This window comes from Thermobia domestica, chromosome 3 (genome assembly GCF_964235325.1).
Source record: "Thermobia domestica chromosome 3, izTheDome1.hap1.1, whole genome shotgun sequence".
Lineage (NCBI taxonomy): Eukaryota > Metazoa > Arthropoda > Insecta > Zygentoma > Lepismatidae > Thermobia > Thermobia domestica.
Window position 1 is genome coordinate 65,775,071 of NC_137456.1, and position 19,629 is coordinate 65,794,699.

General features: G+C 34.0%; 1 protein-coding gene across 1 annotated transcript in view; it reads left to right on the forward strand.

The window, feature by feature from the left end:
* The window catches only part of LOC145680461 (CD151 antigen-like), a 163,043-nt gene extending 146,708 nt beyond the window's left edge, over positions 1-16,335 (forward strand). Inside the window, exons 4-6 of the mRNA XM_081751023.1 lie at positions 3,151-3,324; positions 9,199-9,354; positions 13,371-16,335. Coding sequence (XP_081607149.1) covers positions 3,151-3,324; positions 9,199-9,354; positions 13,371-13,514 — 474 coding nt within the window. The 3' untranslated portion in view covers positions 13,515-16,335. The remainder of the gene's footprint in view (positions 1-3,150; positions 3,325-9,198; positions 9,355-13,370) is intronic.
* The last annotated feature ends 3,294 nt before the right edge of the window (positions 16,336-19,629 follow it).

Sequence of the window (19,629 nt, forward strand, 5' to 3'; positions counted from 1 at the left end):
GATACTGTGTGTCAAGGTCGTACTTAGAAAAAAAATAAAAAATCCTTATTAGAGAAAATGAGAATTTATTCGTATCAAACTCGAAAACTTCTGGTTAGATATGTAGTCCAGTTATAAATTAGAAGGGTAAAATAATATTATGTAATTAGGCCCGTATCCAGGGGGGTCTAGGGGGCCGGGTACCCCTAAATATTTGCTGGACCCCCTAAAATTTTCATGGTAGGCTTGCAAATGAACTATAATATGATGAACTATAATATGGTTGGACCGGCCCCCCCTAAATTCAGCCGCCCGCCCTACATTTTTGGGCTGGCTACGGGCCTGTATGTAATATAAACCTAATTTCTGTAAACAATAATATGAACTTGAACACAGATGCTTAACTGTCGATTGCGGTTAATGTCCCACGATTATGCCCTTTAGGCTAAGGGAGACTCTGATTAAAGCAAGTGTATGATGATGGAAGAATTGGTGGAATGAGAAAGTTGAAGGAAACGGGAGTACCTCGAGAAAACCCACGAGCACGATATCGTTCACCACAAACTTATTTGGCCGGGTATCGAACCAGGGACCCCACGCATAAGAGGTAAACGCTCTGCCACTGAGCCACCGTACCTCCTGTCGATGCGAAATAGAGTATAAAAATAACAGGAAAGGAAAAATGCACGAAAAAAAATACATGCGCATGATCTGCCATTAACTATCTGATATCGATCTAACTATGGTGAGCATGATCTAACTATCTGATTGTACTGTCTATCGAATTTGCGACCTCAATTTTCAAGGATTAAAAGAACATTCCCACCGAGCTACAGCATGAATTAAGGTACTAGATTCGGGTTTAAGGGTCATGGTCCAACAGAGTGATGTGGACGAAGATGCAACATGTTCTTGAGAACCTAAAGTTCTCGATTTTTTGCTCTTTGAGGTCTCAATCAGGGCTGTGATTATATTTCGTTCGGGGGGTCTAACTTTTGCCATTTCTAAAATGTAATGTTAAAAAAATGCTACTTAATTTTCTATAGGAAGTATGTTTTTCTTACTCTATCTCTCTTATATATATATATATTTTTTTTTTCTCAAAGGCAAGATTGTGTGCATGGGTTTTCCGTTTCCTCCCACTTTTCCATTCCACCATTTAATTCATTCTCATCATCACTGTCTATTTTAGCCTCACAGCATAACCACGGGACGTAAAAACTGAGATATTTCATTTCATTACATTTTTCCCGAAGGCAGGTTTTAATCCATTTACCCTGACCAGCCAGGTGAGGTCACTAAACTACTAGAACAGGGATATGAAGGCAAGTTCTATTCTCCAACGGTTCACGAAGGGTTAGGTAAACTAGGAGTAATTGGAGACTTCAAGAAAGATTGGGAATTAGGATTAGGTATACCCAGTGACGACACCAGCTTTAGTTTCTTGGAGGGGGAGGAGCAGAGGCTTTTTTTTTTTTTTTGCGCGAGAGCAACTTTTTGTATACGAAAATAGTTTTATATTACTTAACCTATATTCATAGATTGATAGATAGTATTTTTAAAGCACTGTATATAAAATAATATTAGTTTTAGTTTGTCCATTTTTTAAAAATCCGTACAATTTCTTGTATATTGTAAAAGCTAAAATTTTAAGTCATTTATTTAATACATTTGGCACGGTGTTCGAAGTGGAAAAAAAGCAGAGGCGGTATGTTTCATTATGATTTTGACTCAACATACCGGCTATTTAAATATTGTCTTCATCATTGAAAAAACAGAGACGGTATGTCCTCATTACTGAAAAACCAGAGGCGGTATGCCATACCACCGCATACCGTCTCACTTCGACCACTGATTTGGCATATCATATTCTAAAATATTACAAATGTAGCGTAATTGTTATAATAACGAAAATAAAATAGGAAATTGCTATTTGCCGTAAAGTCTTTTTTTTTTTTTTTTTTTTTTGTTTCTCCTTAATTTTCGGAACGGGAAGAGTCTTGGCTCCATACACTCCACTTCCTTTGGCTATATGCCTTGTCTCAATAGAGTACGTAATGGAACCCTGTAATGTAATTTGAGTTTTCATGGGATTCCCGTTGAATTTATTCGTTGGGTTTTAACGTTCCTTCCAAGCACAAAGAATACATTAGGAGAAATCTTCTACTTAAAGTAGGATCCGAACCACCATACAGATTTGAGTTCAGTTACCAAATACTTCCGCTGTAAGCGAAGATGCATGTTTGATCGAGAGAGTTAATATAGCCGTGTGATCGATTTTATAAGTGACTAGAACAACACCCATTCTTCGCACGGGGATAATACGTTTCATTTTAGATATAAAGGGGTCAATTTAGATTTAAACGGCATCGGACGTGTCATGTTCATCTCAACGACCCTGAAAACTATAGATTCGATACTAATATCGGTCATTTTTGATCATCCCCCTCCTCCTCCCCAAGTTGAGAGGGCCTGAATGTGGATTTAAACGGCGTCGGAAATGTCACGTTCATCTCAGCGACCCCGAAAACTATGGATTGAACACTAATATCTGTCAATTTTTTTTATCATTTTATATATCCCCCTTCTCCCTCCTCTAAGTTACACTGTCAAAGTGAAATGATAAAAAACATTCCAGGCCCGAACCTCATCTATGTTGAAAATTTATTTGAAATCGGTCGGGTGAAGTCACAAGAGGTATAAGGTCACGAAAGTAGTTACGATAATTTTTATATACAGAAAAATAATATAGATAAAGCAGAACTTGGTGAGGGACAAAACATGCTTGAAATACTTGTAGAGATGTAAGAACCACTATAGCTCTAGAAGATCATGGGTAAGTGTTATCAGTCATAAACGTTCTGAGCATTTTTTGGACTTTCGCAAATTCACGGCTGTGTATTACTGGGCAAATGAATGCGTAATACCTTAAAATGCCACTTAAAAAAAAGAGAGAAAGGTTTATCCATGTCGTAGTTCTTTTTTTCTCTCTCTTCCCATGAGTACACTAACATATTGATGATAAATAGCTCATAGCTATTTATCAAATAGGAGTCCGGGATATAGTATTCATTGATACATTTGCTATTTTCTATCTTGCATATATAAGTAACACTTTGAAACCCAACACTCTGTTTTTCAAAAAGTAATAACTTTCTTTTTTCGTTGCAGTACACTTTCCTTCTGCTGTTGATATTTTTGCTGGAGGCGATGGTGGGAATCTTGGCTTCTGTGTATGGAGAGCAGGTGGAACACGAACTTACTCTAAACCTCAATGCAACATTTTTGGAATCTTATAACTATGACCCTGAGAAAACAGCTGCCATTGATAACATGCAAAGAGAGGTAAGAATGGGTACCGGTAGCTATATATATATATATATATATATATATATATATATATATATATGGGTAGCTATATATGTTGCATATGTCTATAAATGATGGAGTTATTATGAAAAATTTTCTCATAATATATCATTAAGAATCGGTGTATTTTAGAAAAAAAAAATTAGGCGGCAGCCAGATAATTATAATGTACGGAGAGTTAAAGAGAAACGCTACCACCTTTATGGAGAAGACAATATAATACAAATTTAAATGAAAATCTAGTTCTAATTAAAGCATTTATTTTTGCTCTAACCTAGGATGAAACTTCATTCTATGGTAGTGGAGAAATAAATAGACATACTTGCGTTATATGGGCAACAGGAAACTCCATTATATACTGGCAGAGTATATGCGGAATTCTCTGTGCGTAACTGTGACGGGACATACGTGTACATGTTTGATACAGAGAAGATGACGAATCAGAATGCATATATACAGTGAATCATTTATATAGAAACATTCTTAGTAGGTTTTAAATAACAACAACAACTACTACTACTACTACTACTACTACTACTACTACCAAGGGCGCCCATCAGGGGGGAGGGTGGGGCGCTCGCCCCCCTTAGAGGAAATTGTACTTGAGAATATCGAAAACACAATAGAATTTTTACATTAATTACAGCAAAATTTGAAACTATATTTGAAACGTCGCTTATACTTGCCCCCCCTTGGAAACCACAACATGGGCGCCCTTGACTACTACTACTACTACTACTACTACTACTACTACTACTAATAATAATAATAATAATAATAATAATAATAATAATAATAATAATAATAATAATAATGTAAATTTTGGATAATGCAAGTATCAGTAAAAGAAAATTGTTTGATATAAGGTATCTACTCTGCAATACTAGACCCAAATTACACCGTTACCAACTCAACATAAAGTTGTATTTTTTTTTTTCAATGGCACTACACATGATTATCACAACGAAAACTTAAATATCATATACCCTATATTATTCAGTGTAACAAACTACGAACACTACAACATCACAAATACCCAAATTTTAGAGGTTTCTAAAACTGTAATAACGCAACTGAGACAGACGGGGCAATGCACTCTCATGGTATGACGCCATTTCGACTAAAGGGACGCGGTGGTTCAGTGGTAGAGCGTTCACCTCTGGTGTGTGGAGGTCCTGGTTCGATCCCAGCTTATTTGAAATGGTGAACAAAGACCGTGTGCGTGCAGTGGCGTAACTAAATGCTTGGGGGCTACCCCGCAGACAGCTTGGAGTGGGGCCCCTTCTCTACGTCCCACTTCACGAGTTGGGCTCCCCCTGATGGCTTGGGCAATCCCGCAATGCGGGACCTTATTTACAGGGTTTGCGGGGCCTGTGTGCGTGGGTTTCCTATGGGTTATTCTGTTTCCTCCCATTTTCTTCATTTCATTCATTCTTACCATCATTGTCTCCTTTAGCCTCCCTGGCATAACCCTGAAATTTTCTTCTATTTCAAGTTAATAGGAACAAAGTTTGGAATACGCTCTCAAGTTTGAAAATAATGGTCTTTTAAACAAAATAATTTATTTTTAAGAAGTGCTTAAATAAATATTACATCTAAGAACTTGGTGGTTCCCAATAGGGAATAAATAAATAAAAAATAACACCGTTTATAATAGTTCGATATCTTAAACCGTTCTGGAGATATTGCTAAAGTAAGTGATAAATAAAGTATGTTAAATATTGCTAAAGTATGCAACACGGTTTAAAATTATGTAATTACGAGAAATTCTTGTAATTAGAACTACCAAAAATTTTTGCTGTTATGACACCAAAGAAAAGTAACAGTACTTCAATCTGGTAATCTGGTAATACTACTACAGGCACAGAATATGTGAACATTTGAATGTACAAAATTTGAGAGTTTAGTATGTACGTGTTAGTTTGACCGTTACAAATTAGTTTCAAGGGAGGTTACTTTGTGATCTTCCTTTCTCCTTGATTTTTTCTTCTAACTCTTTTAATTTCGAAATGCAGTCTCAGCCTAACTTTTTGTGTCTTTGTATATTTCATTACTTAAACATGTTTTTATCATACTGAGAGATAAGATAATTTGCTGTGAAAAGAATATAAATGTCAAGGGAAAAAAAAATTAATCACAACCGAAACTTCAACAATATATTCTTTTTAGTTTGGCTCCTGTGGCTTTCCCCCCTGACTATTTTCTTCCCGTGGCTATTCCCTTAAAGTCATGAGTCAGAGTTTAAAAGATTTTCAACTCCTTACCTCTACCTGATATCAACCCCCCCCCCCCAAATAAACAAACTCAAAAAAGTTTTTGAAATGCTTTGTCCTAATGTTCGACTGACAAAAGACATTTCATAATGGAAAAAATATTTATTTATTTATTTATTTATTTTTTGTATTTTAGTGATTCGAGAAAATACTTTTTATTTCTGCTTGCTTATACGTAATTCTTTCTGTGTTAGTTTGGGTTGTAAAACCTCTTTTTGTTCATTCGTTTTAAAGTGAACCTATTTTAACAGTAATTTTTAATATGCGATTTGTTTCCAAATGTCTGAATATCCCCAAATAATACTGCTAGTTGGTATGGAAGATATAGCTTGTACAGTACGAGGATGCTTGGCTTTTCACCTTTCTATTCTGGTTCGTTCTTCCATGTTTATTTTTATTATTATTATTATTATTATTATTATTATTATTATTATTATTATTGTATATTTTAGTTTACAAAGTTTTTATAGGGAGTTTCATTCCGTTTCAATTTTTCGGTACTATTTTTGCAGAATAATTGTTTCTAAAGTTATTCTATAATTTTAATTTATGTGAAATCTGTGCATATTCAGAGCCAGATCTAATATAAGCAAAAGATCCCTTTTGCTTGTAATCATACACAATTGCTATGGCAAAAATGAGTAGTTTTGTGTCAAATCGCTCATACTAGTTACTTGCTCGATTTTTCTAATCCCATAATCCTTCCGTTTTTTTTTTTTTTTTCGGGGGAGGGACGAAATTCACGGAAGAGGAAATCACTATGTGCGTAATAGTCACGGAACCTTTAAAACTACCAATAACTGACATCTCACTAAAACAAGAATTCAAAACAGTTTTACACATAGGGCCTTCTTAACATACAACCACCTGCGATACCACATTAACAAATGGATGATGTGATGTGATTTTAGTTTTAGCGTCCCGCTCAGCAGCGAGGCTATATGAGACGTGGACCTACTGATTAACGTGGAATCCGAACCGCATGAGCTCCCGCCGGGAATCGAACCCCATTAACAAATGGAGTGCTCTACACTAGAACATTCATAGGTGTACGCATGTAAAAGATCGAACTTCAAAAAATCTGTTAACTTGTAATATATTGATTCAAAATAACCATGAACATGATTTCTTGTTTGTTTCCTTCGCTTCCTTCTGCGCTAACGGGTGGTAGTAGATATTGGCTTACAACTTTTCCAATTCAATTCCATCCCCCTACTGTCATCTAAGGGGAGGACCAAAGTAGAACAGTTTTCGTACATTTTTTATTTTCACATTTTTTTTCTATATGTGTATGAAAGCATAAAGCATGAAAATATCTATTTTGTTCAAGCTGATGTGATTGTTTAATAGCATACATCATTAGCGTTGATGAAATTTCAATAAATTCTGAATTTCAATAAAAACAGAAAGAAAAATGTGGGGAAGGAGAAGTTCAACTCAATAGGTTCAAGTATGATGCAGTCTACTTTTTTTTTTTTTTTAAGTATAGACATCCAAAAACTTGAACTTAAAATGAAATGAATATTTCAGTAAGAAGTTGGGCCCGGGTCTAGATATTACAGGTGTCACCTTATCCCTTTCAGTGTGAAACTGAGGCAGACCCAGGAAAACTAGAAACGGATGGCCGCGGGATTCGAACACGATATCTCTTGTTATTGAAGCAAGGTTTAACAGTTCACATAAATATTTTTTTCAGGATTATAATGATCTGTCTACTGCTGTGACTCGTTATATGTTTTTGACTTACAAAGGAAGTTCGGGAGAAAGCACTCGCATGCAGAGAAACTAAGTATGCCATTTGAAGGACCAATTCATGCTGATTACAACAAGCTAATAAAATTCCTGTACGGTTGAGAATTGTTCGAGAGATTCAACTTGGAAGTTTATATGAACAAATTAATATATACGCGCATGTAAACGCGTTAAGTTATTAGCAACGAATATTGACAGAAAAAAAAACTGTTTTGCAATAACTAATGGGTTTGTTAGTTAAAATTAGTCATTATACTGTTCACAATAATGATAGGTTAGAGATGAAAATTGATCACTGTTGTTCTTCTGTTTTATGAAGAAATGACACAGGCAGAAGACTTCCTTGCATCATGAACATTTTATATGTGCATTGCGTTGCACCCGTCAATTGAACAGTTCGCTTTACCAAAGCGAAAAGCAAATACGACAAGTGATTCAAAAGGTATATAATTTGTTCGGTAACCTACCTTGTTGAACGCAAACTGAAACAATCCAGTGTATCGCGGTGATCGGAACTGATTCATTAGCATGGACACGAACTTTACTTGATTGTTTTGTTGGTACATCATAACGTCCAGATGAAGAAGTTTCATACTAAGTACAAATCTCCTGCCGTAATCTTTGATTGGTCGGAATCCAAACACATTAAACGGTTGTACAAATCGTGTGCAGTTCTTTGGTATATTCCCAACCATTACGTCTTTGCCATCCGTCATTCAACTTGCAATGGACAATTTGTGTGTGAATGGACCCGTGATCAAGTAGTAACAAGTTCAAACCATCAAAACTGTATAATAACGATAAGTCGCTACGAGGCGCAATCGTGCATTTAACGTGGAATCTTTCGAAAAGTTCTCAACCGTACAGAAATTTTATTAGCTTATTGTAATCAGCATGAATTGGTCTTTCAAATGGCATGCTTAGTTTCTTTACAGGCGAGTGCTTTCTCCCGAACTTCCCTTGTTAGTTTATTATTATTATTATTATTATTATTATTATTATTATTATTATTATTATTATTATTATTACTACTACTACTACTAGTAGTAGTAGTAGTAGTAGTAGTAGTAGTAGTCGTCAAACAAAACTATGTAATTTTCTTGTGTTGTTTTATCAAGCTTTTGCAGTACAAGTGTTGCTGCTATATAATCTATATTATACAATTGAAAGTGACTATGTTTGTGACTCTTAATCTCTTTAACTGCCCAGCACTTTCATTAACCAAGTATAATTACAAAATTTATCTTTAGAAAGTAAAATCTTATTAAAGCCTGCCTTTCGTATGTCGTACATTTATGTAGACACTCTTTGTGATTTAGCATGATTTTCATTCGACAGTTAAAAACACAATAAAACTACTTTGCATGTGTTCTACGACCTTGCTTGCAGTCCCACTCGTTTCAGTTTACAAAGTTCGAACCAAGAAAATGCTCAAATGTCGTGATCCCTGACCAAGACCATCTCTGGTTATTCTAAGGTGACTCTGTTTAAGACAGCATTGTAAGGTAAAGTTAAATGAAAGTTTCACACTATTCGAAAGTGTAAATGAGAGTTCCACAGTATTCTAAAGTGTAAATGAGAGTGTTTCAGTATTCTAAAGTGTAAATGAGAGTTACACAGTATTCTAAAGTGTAAATGAGAGTTCCAAAGTATTCTAAAATTAAATGAGAGTTCCAAAGTATTCTAAAATTAAATGAGAGTTCTACAGTATTCTAAAGTGTAAATGAGAGTTCCACAGTATTCTAAAGTGTAAATGAGAGTTCCACAGTATTCTAAGTGTAAATGAAAATTTAACAGTATTCTAAAGTACAATGTTATTTTTCAGTTCAAATGTTGCGGTGCTATCCGATTTGAGGATTGGGAGTACAGCCGTTGGTTGAAAGAAAATCGCGATGAACCGAACCTTGTTCCTGATTCGTGCTGTAAGACAGAGAGTGAACACTGTGGTAAAAGTAACCATCCAAGTAATATTTCGTACAATGTAAGTATATAAGGAAAACCATTATACGTACACTGTTTATTGACAATAGCGACAAAATATTTTCTTTTTTTTATTTTTATTCTATTTTTTTTAAGATACCTTTGAACAACCTATTGTTTGTTTTCAGAGGCCATGGTACTCAATTGTAGAGATCTCACCTCTAGTATGAAGAGTCTTTGTTTACATACCAGGCTATGTTAGCTTGTCGCAGACATCATGTGTGTGGATTTTCTCGGCGTTCATCTGTTTGCTTACAAATTTCCATTGAACCAATTCTTCCATAATTTTTCCATAATCCATAATTCTTGAAAGTATCGGTTATCCTACAAGGTCTAATGATGGAGCGTTTAATTTAAAATTTCATTTTTGTTGTAGTTTTTGCTTATATTAAGAAGGATTAGGTAGATTTTACGAATTAAGAAGGACAGAAGGTTTATTATGTTATTTTGAAGTAATATATGTGAAATAGATTTACACAACGAACATGGATCTTCAGCAGCAGAAAGATTAGAACCTTATAGAAAACCTTTCTTCTTTCTATAGAAAAGGAACTCACTTTGTATCCGGTGCTGTTGTATCATATTTCTATATTTCGGCCCACGCTAGGGCCATGGTCGCGAACATTCCTGCGCAAACTGGAAGAAATTACTGAAAAATTATGTATTTTATAGTCCCGTAATAGCGAAACACTTCAAATGTTCAAGAAACACTAAAATATTTAGCACTTAAATATGGCCATTCATTTTTAAGGCGTAAAATGTATTATTGGGAAGATTTGTCTTGTTTATGATGCGTTCACTTCTCACTAACTTGTTTCACGGTGTCCCACTATTCCTTTGAAATAATCATTCTGTCTGTTCACCTCTGTAGAAAATTTGTTTTATTTATTAAAATGATATTCATGTCTATAGTATGAACTATTAAGTGTTAAATATTTTAGTACTTCTTGAACACTTAAAGCAGGATTCCTCAACCTGGGGGTCGCGGAGATAAGCGGAAGAGAGAAATATAATTAGAATCTAATACCGGAAAATATTTTTAAATATTATTTTGAATTTTGTTCTGGTAGGAATATTTTTATTTTTATACATAGTGTTAAGAACAAAAAAAAAAAAAAAAAGTCTACTAAACATTTTCAATCGGTGCAGAGTTGTTTAAAAATTAATTTAAATGAAAGGGGTATGATATAAAACTAATGAGAACTGCATATTGAAATACCAGAAAAATGCATCAAAACCTGAATATTCAAATACAATTAAAATTGAAAGCTAATGAGATACTTGAGCATGGCGTGATTTTATATTGCGGCAATGTCCGGTGACGCAGATTTTCAAGTCATTTTCAACTGATAAGCGATTTCTTCTCTTTGTTTTAATGCTTACATGTAAGAAAAACCACTGCAGCGAATGGTATTAATTTTAAAACAGTATGACGGATCGGATTCGATATTTGTAACATGAATGAACTGACCAAATTTGTTTTTAATCCATTCGCTTTTAGGGAAGTTACTGTACACACTATATTCAAGAAATGGATTCTACTATTATATAAATAGGATATCGTGAGATCTCCGCAATAGGTATATTTAAAAAATCCCACACAAGCTTATTACAAACCAAAAGGGGGTCGCTGGCAAGAGGAAGTGATAAAATGGGTATCGTGATAGAAATTAGGTTGAGAACCACTGACTTAAAGCGTTTCGTTATTACAAGACTCAAAACTACATAATGTTTCAGCAATTTCTTCCAGTTTTCAGTAAGAGTGTTCACGACCATGCTCCCACAGCTGGCCGAAACATAGAAATATGAAGTTTTAACAGGGATACAAAAGCACCTGATGCAAGATGAGTTATTTTTCTATGTTAAATATGCATCCTAAAGCATCTTCAAGTTATTATATTCCCTTTTTGTGGATAGAGTCAGATAACACTCTAATTATATTAACATTTATATGCGGACTTTGCTCCAGGATTTCCTTCTCTTGTCCATGTATTGCACTCTTCAAAGCCAAAAACAAAAAAGAAAAACTGGGATTCAAAACTCAAATTACACGATGTGATATACTAACCGTAACATTTCTTTTGTAAAGTGTACCTGCACATATTTCATAACAGTTTTTTTTCGAATCTTCGAGTATATATAATTCTTGAAAATAATGAAAATCGGAAAATTCACGAATAAACAGGGAGACTGCCCAATACATATAGTTGCTTTTTTTTTTAAATTCACTTTTACAAGCCTTGCCATTCACGAAGCTTTGCACAGATTACAGATTTAATTATATGGAATTATGTATCAAACTAGGAAGGAACGTGAGCTGTTTTACGCATGAGGAAAGAAGTATGGGAACACTTGACTATGAGCAATCGATCGTAGTTGCCAATATTATTTGGTTATATGCGAGAAATATTTACTGTAGTTTCTTCATTCTTTCGTAGAATTTGATGTCTTCAATTTCGTTCTTCTATTAAAATATGAAGTATTTAAGTTTATGTAAAGAAAAATTTATCAAATAGGTTGTCTTTTCACGTAGTCTACACGATACTGATAATGATATTTATGTTAATTTGAAATAATGCGTAAGAACATAAATTTACACAGCGAACTTGTATTTTAGAAACAAAAGATCATAACATTCTCTTAAACAAAAGGTTTCTTCCTTGTAGATACAAAGTCAGATGATAATGTAGAACAAATATGTATGTTTTCATTCATATATGGATTTGGCTGCAGAACTTTCTTCCCTCGTATATGTGCTACAATCTTAAAGCCGAAAAACAAAACAAAAAGGGTTTAAAACTCGAATCTCATGCTCTGCTATTCTTACAAAATAAATAAATAAATAAAAGAAATATATTAATAATGTTTTTCATTGTGTTTTTTATGAAAATTTCTCTACGACTCCGTCAAAATGACGTTAAGTGGAAAATTCACGAATAAACAAAACACTCTAAGTAGACACAATATTCTTCCTTTAATCACTATCAGAAAGATCTCTATTTATGAATGCTTTGTACAGATTTCTCTTAACACTAGTTTAATTAATTATATGGAACTATGTATGCAAATTTACGACGTCATGAAAAAAAAAGAAAGAAAACCTGACACACATTTCCATTTTGAGCAAGTTTCAGTGTAAATTTTTGGTCGCTTTCGCAAAGAAAGTAGAAACGCTTTCAACATTTTAACTGGAAACACAATCGAAAAACGACCATTAGGAAGCCCTAGGCGCAAATGGGAAGACAATATTAACCCTTTCACTGTGGAAGGCGACGGAAAAAAATTTCCCTAACCTGCGAATGTCGATTATAGTCGACGTGTTAAAATTTGTCTGTATCTTGGTTTTGTCGATTGTAGTCGCCAAAGGTTTTCTGTGTGATTTCTATTGTTTATCGAAAACAATAGAACACACACACACACACACACACACACACAAAAAAAAATGAACGGTACAACTTTGGCGACTACTCTCGACAAAGCCAAGATACGGACAAACAAATTTTAACACGTCGACTATAGTCGACATTCGCATGTTAAGGAAATTTTGTTTCTGTCGACAAAAGTCGACTTCCTCTGTGAAAGGGTTAAGATGGATCTCGCAGAAATAGGAATAAAAGTAGAAACTGGATCCAGTTGGCTAAGAATAGAAGTCAATGGAGAGCTTTCGTGAACGCGGCATTGAAATCTCCAGGCCATAGAGTTAGTTACAGATATACCACATTGACTTGACACCTAGTCTTCCATTCCAAGCGCTGCTATCGGCTGAAGGAATTCCGCTCAGACGGCTGCAAGGCTCTCTCGTTTAGCAACAGCTGAGTCCTTATTGGCTAAACGCATGGGTGTGAGCTTTAGTTCGCACTTTTGCCACGGATCAAAGACATTTTGGCAGCACTATAGTAAGTTATTTTCTCTAATTTTATTACACAACACAAATGATTTTTCCCCCTAATTTATTGTTGGTGAGATTTTCTTTGAATTACTCCTTATTGTAATTTTTCTCTTTCTTTTTTTTTTCAGGGCTGCGTGCACAGACTGGCAAATGAAATAAAAGACCATCTTGTAATACTAGGCGCCGTAGGTCTTGGTATATGCGTTCTTCAAATATTTGGTATGATCTTTGCGTGTTCCTTATACATCAAACTAAGAGATGTCATAGACTGAAAAATAACTAAGATAAAACAGTTAAAGACACAAAGAAGTACGTAGTACAAAACTTCGAAAACTAGAAAAAGAGAAAGGAGTATGAGACTCTTCATTTTATATATGTTGTTTGGTGTCAGTAGAGAGAGAACACAGTTTATGTATATTGTTTTTTTGCTATAACGCAAAGCGGAAGTCCAAAGAAATGTATAATATTTTTCGTTAAAAAAAGAAAAATAAAGTAAGAAGAAAACTTATTTAATGTGCCTAGTCTTGTTAGGTGTATTATAAGGAACTAATAATTGCAGAGGTCTTGTTGATTAATTATAATATGGTTTTGTTCGAAACAAGGCCATAGAAAAAAACTTTAAAAAATTCTCAGTCTTGAAAAATCACTTACATACAACGTTCTTTTATTCACTTCCAGTATCATCCCTAGATATGGCCTTCACTTAAAATTTTAACTAAATTGTTTTTGAAATTTGTTTGTGTAATCTGTACGGTATTTTTTTCATAGATAAATCGTTTTCACATATCGCATCAGCTTGTTGCTGTGGCATTATACTAAAATCGGAAGCACATTTCGGGGTAAACTTCACAGTTGAGGTATTCATAATACATTTTAGGTAGGCCTATATACATTTCGAAATAGAATTTTCCAAGCAAAGCACTAAGTAAATTCTTGTCTATTTATTGACCATATCCCAACCTTATATAATTTATTCAAAATATTGATGTACTGCAAAGTAAAACAGTGTGATGTTCTTCAAGATATTAAATTCAGCGCTTTAATTTACGACGCCTAAACATTTGTTTAGAAAAACATTCGATGGTGTGGTGAGAATGATCAATTTTGCTGTACAAAATACTCTTATCCGATACTTTAGAATAGTTTGCATTTTCACAAGGAATAGGATTTTTTTTTACATAATGTCCCTAGTATCCTGAAGGGAAGAAACTAAAATGAAGACTTTTTTTGTTTCTCCTCGAAAAGGTAAAAAGCACCTCGAGGACAGAATGTATTTATTTTTGAAATTTGTATATGGTCTGAAGTGAATATTGCAACAGAGTTGGATTTTAGTGCACAAATTATGTAGAATTTTGCAAACAAAAAGTTAAAAAAAAAAAAAAAAAACTTTCTACTTATTTATTGCATAATTTGGATGTTACAATACGTTTGAAAGTTATATACAACTTTTTTTTTTTTTTTTTTTTTTTTTTTTTTTTTTTTTTTTTTTTTTACTGTTCTACCAGCGAAACAAATCACGGAAACTATCAATCGGTACTATTGTATTAAATTACGGAATGGGTAGTTATCGGGTTAGACCAGGTATTACTTTAATACTGAAAGTATTTTAACTGCTGCTACCAAAACTGAAGCTTCTATATTGTGCCAAGTTTCAATAGGTTTTAAATAAATATAAATATATAATATGCTGTAATTTCTTTTTCTGTACACATTACGTAATTTTTGTACTATTACGGAATCAACAGTGACCTCTTCAATTATTGATGTTGATGAAGAAAAGGAAGAAGACGAAGCGAAACTTCAAAAACGTTCAGAAACTGAACACCTTGCTGTGATTCTGAGTCGAATGTAGTTATATGAAATGTGTGTGTGTATGTCTCTTTGTTTTTGTTGAATACGTATGAGGTATTTTTAAACCCTTCTCAGAGTTTTGCTGTTTGGAGTTCTATTACATATATCAGTACTAGGTATACTACAGCTATTTGTTTCTTGCGGAACTTTCTGGGCTTCCTGACAATATTTCAACATATGAAAAATAGTAAAAAATTCAGTGTGAAGGTATGATCTTCATTTGGTTTTATTTCAAACTTGATCAGTTCATTGTTCTCTCTATATTTTCTTACTTCTTTCTTTTCCATATACAAAAGTGCATATTTTTGGATTAGGATATTGCAGTATTACTATAAAGCAGAAGTAATGGATTAATCTAATGTATTTATTAATTTCGAATTATACTTAAATTCTTTCTTCCTTTCTTGATCCCTAAATTCCTTTGTCTTTCTTAATCCTTAAATTATTTTGTCTTAAATTCTTTCTTCCTTTCTTAATCCCTAAATTATTTTGCCTTAAATTCTTTCTTCCTTTCTTAATCCCTAAATTTCTTTGTCTTAAATTCTTTCTTCCTTTCGTAATCCCTAAATTCTTTTGTCTTATTCTCCTTTCTTAATCCTTAAATTTTTTCTTCCTTTCTTAATCCTTAAGTTCTTTCTTCCTTTCTTAATCCTTAAATTCTTTCTTCCTTTCTTAATCCTTAAATTCTTTTGTTTTAAATCCTTTCTTCCATTCTTGATCCGTAAGTTCCTTTGTCTTAAATTCTTTCTTCCTTTCTTAATCCCTAAATTCCCTTATCAAAGCTTTTTTTTTAAAAAAAAAAAAAAAAAAAAACATTGAAAGTTTTTAGAGCTCAGATTCTCAACAATGCTTCTCTTTCGTTACTGCAAATTGTTATATCGATAAGAGATTTTAGGGTAGTTTAGAGCCTTTGTCTGGACCATTGGATGGTAGGTCTAGTCTAGTAAGTTTAGTGGCCACTAAAGCCTGGAAACTTTATTTCTATGACTTTTTTAAAGTATAGCTTTCAAATAGTAATATCTTGAAGAAATGTATTTCAAATCTACTGTTCCTACATGTATTTCGAAGTTTTACAAATGTATTCAGACAATTCAAGTAAGGATTTCCAGTCTATATCACAAAAATGTCTTGCAGATGCTATTCCACTGCTATCTGTGAATTTTGCATGTCTATATCCAAATACCTTTAGTTTTATTTGGTTTTTATACAGAAAAATTCACTTAAAAAACTAAAAACTAAAAATGAAGAGAAAAAACAGTATGGGGAAATAAATCTCAAATTTGATTGAAGACCTCGTCGTTACATCTTCTTCAAATGTTACAAAGAGAAGAGAAGGGTTTCGAAATATTATGTCTTTGCAACTTTTTTTTGGAAGTTTTACCTCTGTACATATTTTCTGATTCAGGTTTGATTCCAATTTACAGTATAGATCTAATCACCAGGAATTTTAACAAAATCCTCTACATGTCTGACGCATCTTATTTCTGTATATGGTTATGAATTTTGTTTTTATGAGAAGAAAATGATCTTCACAAAGGGTTTAAATAATTACTATATGGGTGATTCCACGAAAAAGGGAAATTTTCACTTGGAAAATTTTTGTTCCGTTGACGGTCGCCTATTTCAATAAAAATATCACATGCACTTACTACTACAGTACTAAGTACATGTTAATTAGGTGTTCAGCAGAGCTGAATCGTTATTGGTGTAGTAAATAAAAAATAATAAACTTTTCAGCATCCACGGAGTTGAGACCATAGGTCACGGAGTTGAGATTAGTTAACACGGAGTTGAAAATTGCTGTGGAGTTGAGAAACGTGATACATCTGGGTGATAAGTTTTGGTTTATAAGTGATTAAGCTTATAATTTACATAAAAATTGAAATAATTTTCCAATAGTTTTTGTAAGTTAGAATTATTCTCCTTATGTTGAATAAAATTCTAACAAACTAGATGACACGTAATTTGTTATACAAAAATACTCCAGAAAATACTGCAAGCATATGAAAATATATCTAATGAAGGTTCCAAAATTGAGTATATATATATATATATATATATATATATATATATATATGAATATGTGATGTAAATAAGAAAAAAAGAAATACACATACACTTATCGAATATTGAAAAATTATTTCGCTTTCAATATGTTGACTATCATATGGAGAGGACAAACTTTTTACATAAGCTTACGAAACAGACGAAGTAGTCACTAAACCTGTCTATTGTCTACTTCATTTGTTTTCTGAGCTTATGTAAACCGCCTGTCTTCTCTGTGTAATCAAGTCCACACGTCGAAAGTGCAATACTTTTTCATCATTTGATAAGTGTATTTGTACCGTATATTTGGTATATATACAAGGTGTTTCAAAACAATACACACATCGTTTGGGAGCTAATTTCTGACACCAAGATAAGACGAAAAGTATAGACAACTGGGTGCACAAATGCTTCCTTTCGGAGTTATAGGCTGCCGAAAACATGAAAAAAAAAAAATGAACTTTAAAGGTCCATAGCTCCAAAACTATGACATCTGCCGTAGTCGGGTCACGACTTCACTTAGGAACTAATATGTGCACTATCCAAAAATATGTTTCAGAATCCTGAGGTACTCACGAAGCAATTTTTATAGAGGGAGTTTGGTTACGGGCGTATAATCTGAAGTACTCACCAACTACTTCTATAAAAGTTGTTGTGGAAGTACCGCAAGATTCTGAAACATGGATATTTGGATAGCGCACATACTAATTCCTAAGTGAAGTCTGACCCGACTACGGAAGGTCCCATAGTTTTATGCTACGGACCTTCACCTTCAAAGTTAATTTTTTTTTTTCATGTTTTCGGCAGCCTATAACTGCGAAAGGAAGCATTTGCGCACCCAGATTGGTCTATACTTTTTATCTTATCTTGGTGTTAGGAATCACCTCCCAAACGTTGTCGGTATTGTTTGAAACGTCCTGTATAATGCACACTAAATGACAGTGTAAGGCACTCATCATTTCTGTTTTCTTTGGATAATTCGATGTTCTTTGTTAAGTAGCCCTCATTTTCCACTCCAATGAAGGAAATGTCTTGAGGAAACAGGGAAGGGCTGTTCTAGTTTACACAGAATGACAACTGCCAACGTTTTTTAAACGTCAGGTTTAGTAGGCCAGGAGAAATTTATCCCGATCCGCGTCATAAAATTGACTGTCCGCATATTGCCCTCAGACTCTTCGACAATCTCTGAAAAGAAAACAATTAGTTGATCATAAGATTCAGACGTCAATAGGTTAAAAACAGATACCATCCATCTTGACTTGACTGAAATTTTACCTCCGGCTGTCTGACAGCCCCAAATCTGAACTTCCGCGAAACACTCCTTAAATGGGCTAGGACCCTCCAGCCGGTCTTTGAGTGTGAATGACACGTGGTCAGCGTGTCGGCTCCTACGACCGTTGCGATGGTCTGCGCGATCAGGTTTCAGTACATCTCTACTCAAATGAGATTTTTAATTGCCTTACTGTGCGAAGTAAACACCATTAATTTTTGAGCTTCCACCGGGCAACAAACCCAGAACCACGCACGAAAGGCGAGCATACTAGCCACTAGACCATAAACGAGCTTTATTTCTATCAATATATTGAAAGAACAAATATTTGGAAGAGCATGAGCATAACAAACACTACAGGATTATCAACTCCGTGACTTGTCTCAACACCGTGGATTCCTTAGTTTTCAGATGGACATGGAGTTGAGAACCATGGAGTTGAGAAAATCAAATATAATTTATTTTTACCGGCCCACTTTTTAACCAGTACATGTGAGTAATTGTGTACGAATTTTCTACGTTAAGGCGTAGGTTCCTCAAGGGAAAGAAGGTATATACCATACAAATACATTCAGTAATAAATACCATGGTGTTGAGAATCAATTAATATACGCACCTGCTTTCCACACACAAAAATATTTTTCCTATAGCTTTTAACACATGCACACAACTTTTTCTGTTCTTCAGTCAAACATGTCTGCCTTGTCTTCTTGTGGGTGTTGCCAATGTGGACGACCATGCTATCTGTTGAGAGCAATGATATTTTTTTCTATTGCCATGGAGTTGAGACGAAATAGAGGTGACAGAAACGAAGCATAGTCAAGCTTTCCAAAATAATCGTTATAAAGATTTACTTTCCACAAAACCGAAACATTGAAGTGTTCTCTTCCATTTAATTACCATTAAATGATGTTTGATTTGCGACTTCCGTTGTAATTTATTGATTAAAATCAGTCAACTGTAGTCTGTGACAGCCCACGGTGTTGAGAAATTGGGTAATAATTAATTTTTTACGTATGTTTCGTGTTATATTTGCAAACTGTTATACATGGCATACCTACTTTGTGACGGTTACTACCAAACAAAATAAAAATGAGGTGATTCTTTCTAGTAGTAGTTTGAAGAAATGCCCGTGACAGAAAATTTCCCTTTTTCGTGGAATCACCCATATACATATTTAAAAAAAATAGTTATTTACCAATAAATCCTCCCGTGGTAAA